The following is a 15,277-nucleotide window of genomic DNA, read 5'->3' as shown; positions in this document are numbered from 1 at the left end:
CACAGAGATCTGCCTGTTCTTGCCTGATGAGTACTGGGATTAAAGGCATGCACCACCACACCGGGCAACAACATATGTTGGTTTTTTTTTTTTTTAAGTTTGAGGTCAACCTGGGTTACATGAGACCCTGTCTCAAAGTAAGTGAATGAACGAATAAATAAATATAAGCAAGTAAATGTGCACAAACATACAGGGTACAACCAGTATAGTTTATACGACTTGAAACCAAGGACATGGACACTGAAAGTGAGAAACACTTGATGCTTCCAGGACTGGAGCAGGGCTGAGCTCTAAGGAGAGAAAGGCTAGGGAGGGAGCTAGTATGTTATTAGAGAATTGAAGCAAGAAGCCTTATTGAGTTCATTTTGGCGTCGCTTTGGCGGTCCTAGTGAGAATTCTGATAGACCGAGGCCACTTTCCTTAGTGAGCAGTCAGGAAAGTCACTAAAAATGAAGGACCAAGTCTCCTGGGGGCAAACTTGAAAGCAATCTTTGCTTCCGGAGCAATAGATCATGTCATAAACACTCTACTGGACACATAGGAGAACCACTAGGCCCGGTGAGATCTTAAATACTGATTCTGTTCAGTTTATGCAAAAGTCGATGCCAGGTCTCCTTGGACGTCAGCCATTTCTTGGTGGTAAGGTAGACACCTCGGAAGCGGCCACTCCTTCCTGCATGGCTCTACAAAGCGATTTGGTGCACTGGAGCTTTCGGAACTTGATAGCCTGTGAAGATAAACTGGTCACGCCAACAGCACTGTTCCATGTACTCGTGAGCTCTGTGACAACAGGCCCTGTAAGGCATGAAGTTGGTCCTTTCTCAAGTGAGAAAACTAAACTACAAATATAAAAGGCACGGAAAGAAATAGAGATGGTGCTATTTTTGGACAGTGCTAACCAATTTGGAAAAAAAAAATCCAAAAAGAAGTTCCAGGAAAATGATCTCAGGTAACTTTGCAGACCTCAAGTTCTTTTTTTTATTAATTTATTCATATTACATCTCAATGGTTATCCCCTCCCTTGTATCCTCCCATTCTTCTCTCCCTCCCATTTTCCCCTTACTCTCCTCCCCTATGACTGTGACTGAGGGGAACCTCCTCCCCCTGTATATGCTCATAGGGTATCAAGTCTCTTCTTGGTAGCCTGCTGTCCTTCCTCTGAGTGCCACCAGGCCTCCCCATCCAGGGGACGTAGACCTCAAGTTCTAAAGTGCCTCTTTTCTATATATTTAGTCAAATAGTATAGAAAGGAAGAATAGCCAACTGTAAGCAGTTCTCAGAATTTCAACAACAACAACAATAAATAATAATAATACTCTTGTCCTTAACGTCGACTTTCCCACTAAAGAAACAGGAATGGGAGCCTGATACACCATGTATCCCACTGGCCCAACTCTTGGCACAACCCACCTACTGGAGCTCCTTACCTGGGCACTCAGCCTCAGGTGAGTTTGCCCTCCCTCCCTCCTTCCCTCCCTCTCTCCCTCCCTCCCTCCCCCAGGACACTATTCCAAGATACAGAGCTTATTTGGAAATGCAAATGACTTTCCATAAGCCATCACCAAGCCACACAGGAAAGGTTCGCTTCCCCCTAATGCTTGTGGAACTTGACAGGCACACATCAGTGCTTCTTCTCCTGTGCTTCTTCTTTTAAGGAGAAAAGATACTTGGAATTCGTTACTGCTCTGTCATTTGGGAGTGACAGATGACCTATGGCCTGCCTCACTAGAAGCCAGGCTTCTTTTTTTTTTGCCATTTATAGGATAGGAGTGATGACAAAGTGATATATGTTTAACACTGACCCATGGCCATATGACATCACAGACATAACAGCCTTAAAATTGGCCTGTAATAGGGCTGGAGTGATGGTTTAGCAGTTAAGAGAGCACTGGCTGTTCCTCTAGAGGACCTGGGTTCAAATCCCAGCACCCACCTGGCAACCCACAATTGTCTGTAACTCCAGTTCTAGGAGAGATACATATGCATGCAAGCAAAAATACCTCCACACAGAAAACAAAATGAGTAAACCTTAGAAACAAAAATGGGGGTTATGGAAAACAAGGCCTTGTCATCAAACAAAATCGCGGGCCTTTGGTCACAATGCGCCGAAATGCTTCAAATAAAGATATTCTGTCTCGGGGACTTCAAAGCACACTGGCAAATGATCTCCAGTTGCCTCTCACCTGGTAAAATATCTCTAGTCATTAGAGAAAGCAATATGGTGGGGAACATGAAGCTGAACATCTTTCAACACTTTCCAGCACCTTGAAATACATGCAATCCAACACAAGCTGTCAAGAGAGCAGGAAGCACCTTCCTGTGGATGATAAACTCCAGAGGCAATAAAAATAAAGTGGCGAAGAATCGCAGGAAATCATTAAGAACACGATTTAGGTAGGATTGTGCAAGGTTGTGCACGAACAATAGGGAAACCACGTGTAGCTGGAATGGTTGCTGTGTTTCCCGACAGACTTGACTGGGGAGCTGGCTACAGCACCCTTAACAGAGCCTAGCCTGCTATTACAAAAGCTGAAGAGCAGAACAGAAGAGGACAGGGGGAGTAGGGGCGTAGCTCAGTAGTAGCACGCGGGTTTAGCATCTGTGAGGTCCTGTGATTGGATTTCCCAACCCCACAAAAAAAAGGACATGAAGCCTGGAGATAATTATGAGTGGCGACAAGACAAGGTTTCTGTGTATTTAGGTGTGTGTGCATGCGTGTATACACAGGTGTATACAGAGAGTTATGCATGCCCATGCATATAGAGGCCAGAGAACAAACAGCTTCATTCTCATATTCTCTCTCTCTCTCTCTCTCTCTCTCTCTCTCTCTCTCTCTCTCTCTCTTTCTCTCTCTCTCTCTCTCTCTCTCCCTTCCTCCCTCTGTCCCTCTGTCCCTCTGTCCCTCTCCATATCACCACCACCCCCAGCTAGGTCTTACCGGCCAGCTAAACTGGCTGAGCAGTGAGCCCAGGGTTCCACCTGTCCCATCTCCTCAGAACTGGGACTACAAGGGTGCACCACCACATCTGGCTTTCCTCCCATGGGTTCTGGGGAACAAGGCCATACCTTCATCTAAGCATTTTACCGACCAAGCTATCTCCCCTAGCACAACAGCCGTGCGAATCATGTGTTCTAATGTGCTCTTAATGCACTGGCCGGGTGTCGCCCTGCTAGCAAATGGTTGGGTGGTCTGCTTCCAGAGCTAAGGCTCTTACCCATGGCTCTAACAAGCACGAGCTTAGCGGCAATAGCAGCTTAGTGAGACTGTCCCTTTGCCCCACTCCAGTTTCTGTGCAGGAAGCCTCCAGGGTGGGGCTGTGCAAAAAAAAAAAATCAAAAAGGCATCTGGCTCCAAGCTGATACAAACGGCAGACCAATGTTAGCCAGGAATCCTTTTGCCCTCCTGGCAAAATCTATAGGAAATTATGAGATCTAAGTCCCCAGGAGAAACTTATTCTAAACGGACACGTATGATTTGTAAATCATAAAACAAAACAGAACAAAACAAAAACCATAAGAAAGGAGGAACTGCTTGAGCTCCCTCTCCCTCCCATGGCTTCCGGTTTCAGTGGTAAATAAAAGTTAGAGATTACAAATATATTTTTCAATACATCTTGTCTATGATTCTGTATCTCGGGAGGAAAAAAAAAAAACCAGGCATGCGAATTGCTCCTCTGTACTAAATTGTATATCCCTGTGTGTGTGTGTTTGTGTGTGTGTGTGTGTGTGTGAGAGAGAGAGAGAGAGAGAGAGAGAGAGAGAGAGAGAGAGAGAGAGAGAGAGAGAGAAGTGGGGGTCAGGAACTGTGGAGGAAATGGGAGGACTTGAAGAGTGGGGGGATGTACAAGTTATGTCAGTGCACTGCTCAAATATGAAGTTCTCAAAAAAAACCTAAGAATTAAATTTTTTTAACGCAAGGATGGGGCTAGCAATATGGTTAAGATATATCACCAAACCCTCCGGACTGGAGTTCAGTCCTAGACACCCACACGGTGGAAGGAGAGAAACTCCTGCAAGATGTCTTCTGACTTTCACAGGCAGGGCGTGCCATACTTGTATACACACACACCAAAAATGAGAAGTTTAATATAATTAATTAATTAAAAGCCAGAAGTGTGGAATTTGGGGGGGGGGTTGTTTGTTTGTTTGTTTGTTTTTTCAAGACAGGGCCTCTCTGTGTAGTCTTCGCTGTCTTGGAACTCACTTCGTAGACCAGGCTGGCCTTGAAATCACAGAGATCTGCCTGCCTCTGCCTCTGAAGTGCTGGGATTAAAGGCGTGCACCACCACTGCCCGGCAAGTACCAACCACTGATTAGAGTCCACAGAGGTCATGAAAGGAAATGCCAACATGAGCAACACATACATGTATACTACAAATTTCTCACCATGCCCATAAAACATGGGGGAGGGGAACTCCATAGGAAAAGTCATACAGCTCAACAAACAGTGTTCACTCGTGAAGGCCTATTCAGCCTTGTTAAGACCAGCAGAGACTGAAATCTAAACAAATGTATAAAAGAAAAAAAAAACCCACAAAGTGTCAGGGCAAGGGGACAAGGGTGACAGGATTAAACAGCTGAAGGTAGAAGGCAAACCCATAGCATCTCATTTGTTCTCCATCTTCTCTACATCAGTTAGGACTGTCCATCTCATCTTCATGTCTGGCTCAGGAGTCCCTTAAGGGTAGAGTACATTAGTCTCTCTGGGCACCCAGAGGAATCTGGCTAGCTTCTCATTCCAAGATCTGCTAAAGCCAACTGCTACAGCAAGATCTCCCCCTCCCCAACCCCTGAGTGAGTGTGTGTATATGTGTGTGGGGCGGGGTGGGGGGGGAGACTTCTCCTATAATTCTACTGGGAAGTCTAGGGCTAGCCTACAGATTATTCTTCCCCACTCTGGCTCCCATTTCCTAATGACCCCCAAAGGTACAAGCCTCTCCATCAGCCGATCACTCCTACAATCTTCGCTGTCAGTTCAGCCCCTGGTCCTTTCCCGGTTCTTCCTCCCCTTTCCTGATTCCACTTGGAACACTTTCCACTCTGACCTCAAGAACCCCAGGCTTCTGCCAAAACCCAAGCCTCCCTGCTCAGCTTCGCTCGCCGAAACCTGGCCTTGCCCTAGCGATTCTCTCAAAGGGAGCGTGCTCATTTTCTCTTTCCTTCCTCTAGCACCTTCCCCCCCTGTTCACCAAAGCTGTAAAACCTCAAAATTCGCTTGACTCCACCCCTGTCTCTTCCTCTTAGTTGTTTCTCTTCCCCTTGCTTCCACTCCCTCCCCCCTCAATGATCACGATCACCAAATTCTATAGATTTTATCACTGAAAAGCCTCTTATTTCCTTCTTACTGCTTCAGTTAAGGCCTTCCTTGGTGAAAGCCTTTCTTATCACTCTCCTGGACTGTATCTCTTCACTAGTTCCCTGCCTCCAGGCTCTTCTCCTAATACTTAAAAATATCCCACAGCTACCCACAAAAATGCAAACTGTATACCTCCTGCATTCCAGGCACCCTCCCTGTGAAGTGCCCAGACCCAAAATGAGTAGGGGACATTCTGTGGGGGATCCTGAGGTGGGGTTGTTTTTCAGCATTCGCTATTTATTTTTTCAAATTTCTTAGATCGTTTTTTAATTCTTTGTGTGCTTCATACACCATGCTCTGAGCATATCTATACCCTCCTCCAACTCGTCGCAGATCCCGACTTCCTTCCTTACCCCCTCAACTCTGTGTCCTTTGTATTTTAAGCCCATGAAGAGCAATTTGTGGTGTCCAGATGTTCTTGGATGTGTGGCCTTCCACCGGAGCATGGTCAACCTTAAATTCAAATTAAAACTCTAGGAACCAGCTGTACACCAAACATTTTTCATATATTAGTTCTTTATTCCTCACACAGAAGCTACTTATGCCTGTCCCCATCTCAGAGACAGGGTTCTCGACCTATCTTCACTCACAATGCAAGTATCAGCAGAAGTCAGACTTCGGGCCAAGACTCACTCTAGACCTGGTGCTCTGTCTGCCTCTTCCATTCAGTGGGACACCCAATGCTTGGAACAGAGTCAGACAGAATGGCAGAGATGGGAGGAATCCCGAAACCGAGTCATGTGTGAAACAAAGGAAAGAAATGAAGGCTCTCTGACCTCATGAAGAGTGACATTGGAGCCTTTAATTCCAGCACTCGGGAGGCAGAGGCAGGCGGATCTCTGTGAGTTCGAAGCCAGCCTGGTCTACAAAGTGAGTCCAGGACAGCCAAGGCTACACAGAGAAACCCTGTCTTGGAAAAAAAAAAAAGGAGTGACATTGTAAATAGCATGGTGGTTGTCTCCACATGTTTCAAGGGTTGTCATGTGAAAGAGGAAGCAAACATGCCATGTGGCTCCAGACAGACCAGCACAGAGCTCAGCAGAATAATTCCAGCTCAAGCTTCCCAACACAGCCCCCATGTGAGGTTGGCTAAGGAAAATCAAAACAGAGCTTTCTCAGAGATGTGTCTAGGGGACACTGTTGCCATGAGTAATTGAGTGGCCAGGATCAGCATTTCTGTGCACAGCAGTATCACCTGGGGTGGCTGTAAAGAATCTGTATGTGTGGCCCCACCCTTGACTCAGCCAAACTGAATTGTGAAGGGTGGAGATGACTATTGCAAGAATCCAAAACAAGGAAACAAGTCTGTGTCAAGGTTTCCTGTCCTTAAAAGAAGTAATATAGATGGGCCATCAACATAGGAAACACGTAAAAAAAAAAAACCATAGGAAACACTGTTCAATTTCAACAATAATGAAAGAAATACAGATTAGAACACCAATGTACTCTTTACAGGTCATCAGATTATGAAGCATCTTCACCAGTGTCAGCATGGGAGAAGAGAAATCTATATTCTTGTACTTTATCTGTGGAGTACATTGGAACAACTTTCTGCAGAACAATTTAACTGTGTTCTGTCCTGTTCTGTTGTTTTGTAACAGGGGATTGTTTGTGGTGCTCAAGATGGAACTCAAGGTCTGACACACAGAGTTACACCTCCACCCCTAGGAGAATTTTTCTTTTTTGGGGGGGAGGGGTGTTAGAGACAGGGTTTCTCTGTGTAGCCCTGGCTGTCCTAGAATTGCTTTGTAGACCAGGCTGGCCTCGAACTCACAGAGATCCGCCTGCCTCTGCCTCCCGAGTGCTAGGATTAAAGGCGTGTGCCACCACACCTGGCTAGGAGAGATTTTCAATGCAGAAAAATGTATATGGGCTTTGGATAGGCAATTTGATAGGCAGAAATTTAATCTATAGGCAAAATCTTGCAAATTGAAAATACCCTCCCAAAGATGTTTGGCCCAGTGCTAGCAGGACTGCAATCATAGAAATGCAGTAATTTAGCACCAACTAATAGGGTAGTCACCAACCACATTTGGCTCCCAAGAACATGAACTGTGGCAAGGGCAATTTAGGAACTGATTTCAACTCATTTACATTTAAACGTCAGGCACAGTAGCACAGGCCTGAAATCCTAGGAGGCTGATGCACAAGGATTACAAATTCAAAGCCAGCCTCAGCTACACAGAAAAGACCCTATCACAAAAAAAACAAAATAAAGTAAAACTCTAAAGGTATCTAAAGACAGCAGACAACTCATGTTTAGGGCAGCATGAGACGAGAGAGAAACTATTGGGCCAGGGAGCTAGCTCAGCAGGTGAAAAGTGCTAGCAGATCAAGCCTGAGGACCTCAGTTCAATCCCTAAAAGACATATAAAAAGCCAGGTGCAGTGGCCCTGGCCTGTCATCCCAGCACCCCTACTCAGAGATGGAAGGCTGAGATAAGAGAATTGCCTAAAAGCTCCTGGGCCAGCTAACCTGGAGTAAACAGCTGCTCAGCAGAAACAATAGAGAGGTCTTATCTTTGTTTTTTGGAGGGTTTTGTTTGTTTGATTGATTGCTTTGTTTTTGTTTGTTTTTGTTTTTGTTTTGTTTTTTTGGTTTTTCGAGACAGGGTTTCTCCGTGTATTCTTGGCTGTCCTGGACTCACTTTGTAGACCAGGCAGGCCTCGAACTCACAGCCATCCGCCTGCCTAAGCTAGAGGTCCTACCATAACAATGCAAAGCAGAAGAGAACCAACTCCTAAAATTTGTCCTTTGACCTCCACACAGGCACTATGATGAAAATGCCTATATGCACACACAAACACTCACAAGTGTACACTCGCAAATAAATACTTTTTAAATCTAAAAACGATGAAGAATCCATCAATAAAGGATCTATGAAAACTTGCTTATAGAATTGTCGGCAATCTTATTTAACATGTTTATGTAAGAGTAGGTTGACTAACATGAGCAAATATAAATAAGATATAGATAAATGTTATTTAGGGGCTGGGGAGATACGCTCAGCATAGCCACAAAAACTTTAAATATTCATATATAAAAGTTAAATTGCAGGGCTGGAGAGATAGCTCAGAGGTTAAGAGCACTGACTGCTCGTCCAGAGGTCCTGAGTTCAATTCCCAGCAACCACATGTCACAACCATCTATAATGAGGTCTGGTGTTCTCATCTGGAGTGCAGTTGTACACGCAGGCATAACATTGTATACATAATAAATCCTGAAAAAAAAAATCAAGTGATCTTTTTTTTAAGTTAAAATGCATACAATAGGATATTAACAGTTCCTTCTGACCAATGAGATGGTGATACCTTAATCATTTTTTCTAATTTTTCTTTACTGGATATCTATGAAGTGATAAAGCAATAAGAGTTTAAAGAAAGATGACCGATGATCAGGATGGAGAAAGTCACAGCCCTGAGAATGGGTTTAACATGTTAAATGGAGGAAACCAATTCTGGGACTGAGGAGATAGCTAAGTGTATAGGAGCGCCTGCTGTGCAAGTATAAGGAGCTGAGTGTGCCCCACCCCCGACCCCCGGCACCATGTTAAAACGCTAGGGGGGGCTGTGGGCACAGTGGGGTGGGAATGGGGGTGCAGAGACAGGAGGATCGATCGGTCTAGCCAAAGAATGGCTACTTCCAGGCAGTGAGAGACCTGGATTCAAGGAAATTAAATGACACGTGATAGAATGGAGCAGTGCACACAGACGAGGACACTACACGTGCGCACATGACCACGAACACACGAACACACACACACACACACACACACACACACACACACGTACCAAGGGGCGGAGGAGATGGTTCTACTACTGTTTCACCGATGACCCAGTGAGATGGCCTCTCTGGTTTTATAACAGACTGAGTTTGTCTTTCGGACAAACCTTAGGAGTGGGTCACTCTGAGCCCTTGTAAGAGAAGCTATTAAAAAGGATTAATAAGGCCTGGCGGTGGTGGCGCACATCTTGAATCCCAGCACTCCAGAGGCAGAGGCAGGTGGATCACTGTGAGTTCAAAGCCAGCCTAGTCTACAAAGTGAGTCTAGGACAGCCAGGGCTGTTACACAGAGAAACCCTGTCTTGAGAAAAGAAACAAACAAAAAGGACTAAGAAGGGATTTTATGCCTAGGTGCCAAGGTTGTGGCTAACTTTTCTCCCTCTTTGAACTCCTTTGAAAGGCATGCTCAAGAAGGCAAAATTGAAGCCAGGTATGGCAGTACATGCCTATAAAGCCCCAGTATCTATGAGGCTGAGGTAGGAACATTGGTGAGTTAAGGTCTTGATAAACAAGTAAACGAACAGCCAGGTCTGGCCAGGAATGTGGCCAAGTGGGAGAGTAGCACTTAGCATATTCCAGGGCCATGTGTTTTGTCCCCAGCATTGGGGGGAGGGGGGACATTTGAGGCCAAGCTGAAATTGACTTTATTCCACAATGGAAGCTGTCACCTCCTTCCAAATGAAGCTGTGGGTTTTGTCCTATATTAAGTACTTTCCACAAGCCCCCTGGGAAGAGGGAACAGGGGAGCTACTGAGTTTTTCAGCGCTTGCCTTTAGGCCAGGCATGACAACCATTCTGCTCAAAGGTAGTTGTGAGCAGCCAGCTGACGAAGGACGTGAACAGCTGCCTGCCCTTGTGAGCCTTTCTCCGTCCTGCAGCGCTACTCTCATGTGAAATCCTTCCATGGACCTGACCAATTTGCCTTGCCTTAAGGGGCTACGACTAGTAATAGCTAACCATTTTTTGCTGATCATAAGGAGCAAGCACTATTTCAACACCTACTTAGGAGATAAAAGAGGTTTCTCAAATGTCGTTGGTCCCTTCCAAGCGTCAAGGACTGTATCACCTGAAGCATAACAAAAATACAATCAGAACTCTGCACTTTAAACATGCCTGTGTGTGTGTGTGTGTGTGTGTGTGTGTGTGTGTGTGTGTGAACATTTTCCATTAGCTTCACTGCTTGATGGTGGGTTATCACTGCTCCCCAAGCCTCTCTTGACAAATCCTGGTCAATGGCGAGCCAATAATTATCTTGTTCCCTGGTTTAAAATTGACCTTCATCAAAATGCTGAACTCACAGGAACATGCAGCCATGAAACAGCCTCTTTCTCTGCCTGTTCCCATACATAGTTAATACATTCATGGAAGTAGCAATGACGACATGCTATATATAGCCAAGGCCCAAGGCTTCTGATTTTTTTTCAACAGTGAACAAAACTGAATGATGTTTTGGACGTGCCAACAAGGGTGTTACTGTAAAAAAAAAAAAAAAAAAAAAAAAGAAAGAAAAAAAAACCTAAACAGGAAATAGGTATATTTGTTCAGCTTGGTAGGGTTTCCAAAGGCTGTCAAGAATTACATGGGAGGAAAATCGTAGCCTGCTGTGCTAATCATGCTGAAACTCTAATACTATCCCGGGTTTATGGCAGCAAGTGTAAATCCTGCCTCAGCTGTCCCTCAATAAACACTTGGGGCTTACATCAGAACTGAACCAGCAGTTGACAGCAGCTGCAGCATGGTTGTTTTGCTTTCCAGTCACCCATGGCTTTCCTAACTCTGGTTAACAGGTCCAACTATACCAAGAGAAACAAAAACAGAAAGTGAACATACAACTTCGAGCTATTTATTTAGTAACCGACAAAAAGCATTATTGAAGACCCTAGATTGATTAGTATCCTAAACACACACACACACACACACAAGACTGGAACCGATGGAAGGAAACGAAAAGGTCATCTTTATCCTTTTATAATAATAAAGCACCTAATGCCTTGCCTTGTACAAAGTAAGAGCTCAACAGCTTGATTTAGATCACTAGAAACTGCTCCCCCAACTCCCCAAGCACTATAGAAAGGAGTAGACTGCACCCTTCTACATCCCAATACAAAAGCTAAACAGTAAGAGGTCTTGATCCCAAGTGAGGTCGCTGACCAGGAAACCCTGGCCACTAGCTGTAGCTGCAAGAAGAGTTTCTGTTAATAGATTTTTTTTTTTGGCCCCAGCTTTGTCAAGAATAGACAGCTAGGAAGAAGCCTCTGCACCTGTACTACACAAAGAGAATTATTGGTGGCACGTGTGTCATCCTAGGACTCAGGAAGCTGAGCAGAATGATTTCCACCAAACACAAGGCCAGAGTCCCAGGCCAGCCTCAGCTACAACAGACTGAGACCCTGTCTCAAAAACTGATCTTCCTGAAAGCCTGAAGGCTTAGGAAGAACGTTAACTTTTCACTGCTGTGGAAGGCTGGTCAAACGCCTGGTCAAATCCCAACAGAGGCTGCTTGTGTCCCATTTATTCTCTTGCTACCATCCATCTGTCCATCTTCCCTCTCGCTACTACGTGCTGTGGTAGATGGCTGGCCAGCCACCACTGTTCAGGGAAGGGTTTCTTTATGATTTTAGAAAAACCATCCTGGTGCTAGTCTGTCTGGATCACTTGCTGATAAGCACTGAGGAAGGCAGCCCGGTATAAATGCCTTGCACACAGCTTGTGCTGCTGCTCTCTTAAATGGCTGAGATGACAAGTGAAGTTCTGATCTGACCTCAACAGGTTCTTGCTCCAAAATCCAAGTGAAAATATACAATAAGCCAAATCCTTTCAAATAACATGAAAAGTCTGGGTTTAGCTTCACCAAACAGCAGGATTAAACTTCAAGGGTCCAGACACGATAAAGAGATTTCTTTAAAGTCACTTGGCTCTGCACAGTTGCAGCTATTAGAAATCCGATTTTTATCTCAAAGGTACATATTTTCCCTTTGATCCTCCTCCAGAACTCCCACTAATGTCAACGTTCCCCACTCTTAGGATCAGGACCCTTGCCTCACTTTAATGTTGGTTTTATTGCTGATTCTACAAGATCAACATAAAAATTACAAGGAAAAGCTGCGAGGTTCCCTTCCCAGGAGAAGTTGTGCTAACAAAAAGCCCTCACTTAAGTGGTGAGATTTAAACACAGCAACTGACACAAAATAATACACGAGTGGAAAGAGACAAAAGCCATCAAAACTAGCAAAACGCACATTAATGAACCAGCCCTGCTGCTTATTTAAGGCTTGGTCCCTGTTGAAAAAAAAACTGGCAATGAGGGGTTGTTTAAAAGCAAAGGAGCAAGTGCCCCTTACCATCCATGGCTTTCCTCCAGATTTAGGCAATATGAACAGGACTAATGAGGGTGCGCTAGGAGGGTTGGGGGAATGTCAGAAGGCTCTCCAATCCCCATCCCCCAGCTCTGCCCACCGCCAAAACACCCCCAGTTCTCTGCGGTAGGCGTCTGGTTCTAGGTTCTTCATCCCTAAGATAGGAACACCGGTCTTTCCCTCATCTTCTTGCCTCCTAGCGCTAGCGAATTTCAGGGGCCACCCTCTCTCAGAGGCGACAGACTCAAAACCCACTAAGGCGCAGACCCCCCGTTGTTTCCAACCCCTCCCTCTGCCTTAGTGGCAGTACCCCTCAACACCCAGGCCCTCCCTCTCCCCAGTAGCAGGAGGAAGTCGCTGTGCTTCCTCTGTCCACACCACCCGCCAGAGCTTGGGCGCCCCAGGCTTTTTGGGTGGGGTTTTTTGTGTGTATGAGTGTGTGCGTGTGTGCGTATGTACTCGACGTGTATCCGCGCTTGAGTGTGCCTATGCAAAGGGTTCAGCGCATCCTTCCGCCTAGGCTGCCCCAGGTGCCCTCCCATGGGGGATCTGGATCTCCTCACGCCCTCATCTCCAGCTCTTTGTGCGGGGTCCCGGGGAGCGGGAGGTGCGCTCTGCAGCTCTCAGCCACCCCCGCCGGGGCGGGGACCCACGCTCGGTCCACAGCTGTGTGAGACCTGCTTTGCCCTCCAGCTTCCAGCCCGGAGCCGGCTGGCGGGGCAGCTCTAGCCTTGTCCCCAGATTCCCGGGACTCCCGCCCCAGGGGCAGCCAGTCGCCAGGGCGAAAACTTAACTAGAACCGAGAGAGAAAGAGAGAAAGAAAGAGAGCTCATAGCGAACCGGGCGGCCGCCGTGGCGCCCATCCTGCTTACAGTCCCCAGCGCGCGCGCGGGAATCCACCGCGCTGCTCCCGGCGTGAGCGTGTGCCCCCCCCCCCAACCCCATCCGCGGGACTCCCCGTCGCTCCGCTGCTCACCAGCACCACGGATCCCCGCACGGCCTCCGACACGCTCTGGCGGAGCTCCGCAGCTGTGCCAGGCTTGCTCAGCCGCTTGGTGAATTTGCGCACTTCGGCCATGGCAGCGGCGGCGGGCAGGTCTTGGCGAGAGCGCTCAATGCCCCGGGCCCGGGCGGCCGCGGCTGCTGCTACTGCCTGTGTTTACACGCCAGCCGGCCGGCCACATCTCAGCTCGCCGCTCCGCGCCCAGCTCCTGTAGCTCCTCCTCCCGCCCACCGCTCCTCCCCTTTCCCTCCTTTTCTCTCCAGCTTTTGCGAGCTCTGGGTCCGCCAGGGCGGCGGCAGCGCCTGCTCCCTCTCCTTGAGTGGCCAAAAGCCTAAGAAGGAGGGTGTGTCGGCTGGAGGGGGAGGGAGTGCTGGAGGTGGGGGCGAGGGTCACGCGGGAAGGAGGGGAGGGGGGAAGTGGCAAGCACCAGGGCTCCGCCCGCAGCTGATGTTGCTGGTGCAGCAGCATCCGGGAGGCGAAATGAGGCAGCTTCTTTCTTGAGTGTATGGGGCGGGAGGGGGTCAGAGGTGAGTGATGAAATGTCTCCAAGAGTAGGGTGTGCCTTGCCCCAAGGCTCCTCTGCCTCCCTAAAGACCACTGGACCAGGGAAAAGGGGTGGGAGAAGTCTCAATTACCCTCACCCAGCAAGCCCCTGGGTCCCAGACAGCTTGAAGCTGGGAAACAACATGGAGCTGCTTGCAACCTATTGTGTACTCAGCCTGGTTGGGTCTTGCCTATGTCAAAGGAAGGAAGAACAGGCTTGCTGCAGGAAAGATTCGCCTGGCTCCTGCACCCAACCCACTTCATTTCCTAGCCCAGGCACTCACCTCACAGGGAAATCCCAAGGAGGGAGCAGGCTTCTAGAAGTGGGGTTTGCCCAGACAATGGGAGCCTGGTGATGATAGCCTCCAGAGCCGGTGATGGGTTGTGTAGCTCTGCAGTATCTTCACAAGGAGTAGGTGGCCCTAGCCCTGGGAAAGCCATAGCCTTAGCTTCTGAGTTTCCCCAGTGCCCATATGGATTCCTGGTGATGGGTCATTTTCAAACTTTAAAAAATAAAATTAAGTGGGCCCTTTCATTTCATAGTAAAGGCTTGCAAGGTCACTAGCACTCCCAGAGTCTTCTTGGTGGTATCTTAAGAATGCATGCTTTACACCTACCTAGTCAGAAAATGTTCTTCAACTCTCAGAGAAACAATTTCTTAGAAGAAGAACTGGAGAAGCAGTTATCTCCAAGGTGGAAAACTTCCCCAGCAGGCCTCTCCATCTCGAGTATTGTAGAGTTCACCAAGTAAGAGCCAGCACACAGACACTCATCATCCATCGAACACATGGCATGAGATGGTGCTGATCCACCTGCAGGTAACAGTTCCTACATTACACACACACACACACACACACACACACACACACACACACACACCGAGTGAGGTAAACATGTAACAATGCCTGTCCCTTTACAGGACTTCTAGGTCCCAGATGAAGGAGACATAAACATGGTTTTGTGGGGGTTTTTTTGGTTTTGTTTGTTTGTTTGTTTGTTTTTTGCTTACATCCCAAGTGTGGGATGAGGAACAGTCTTGTGAGAGAGCAGGGGATGTTTATCCCCTTAGCAGTCGAACCACTTTGTCTGGGAGCTTGGCTGTTACCAACTGAAAACGATCCTTGAACAAATTCTGAAAGGAGATATAAATGTGAGCCAAAAACAGGAGGAGAGGGGTCTTTGGAGACGTGGGATTGAGTGGCTGTTCATCACTGGCTTTCTAGACACTCCTCCTCA

At 47.1% G+C, this 15,277-nt stretch overlaps 1 protein-coding gene across 5 annotated transcripts in view; it reads right to left on the bottom strand.

Annotated features, from left to right (window-relative positions):
• The window catches only part of DOCK11 (dedicator of cytokinesis 11), a 188,302-nt gene extending 174,527 nt beyond the window's left edge, over nt 1-13,775 (bottom strand). For 2 of the 5 annotated variants that reach the window (XM_084790540.1, XM_084790542.1), the window contains exon 1: nt 13,472-13,773. In XM_084790540.1, coding sequence (XP_084646666.1) covers nt 13,472-13,573 — 102 coding nt within the window. In that variant the 5' untranslated portion in view covers nt 13,574-13,773. Of the gene's footprint in view, nt 1-13,471 lie in introns of all 5 variants that reach the window. The other 3 variants (XM_084790541.1, XM_084790543.1, XM_084790544.1) reach the window with 2 other exon arrangements.
• Between the last annotated feature and the right edge of the window lie 1,502 nt (nt 13,776-15,277).

The sequence above is a fragment of the Acomys minous genome (assembly GCF_964271855.1).
Source record: "Acomys minous genome assembly, chromosome: 7".
NCBI classification, from domain to species: Eukaryota; Metazoa; Chordata; class Mammalia; order Rodentia; family Muridae; genus Acomys; species Acomys minous.
Note: the sequence above shows the minus strand (reverse complement) of the source record. Positions and strands in the feature narration are given on the sequence as shown.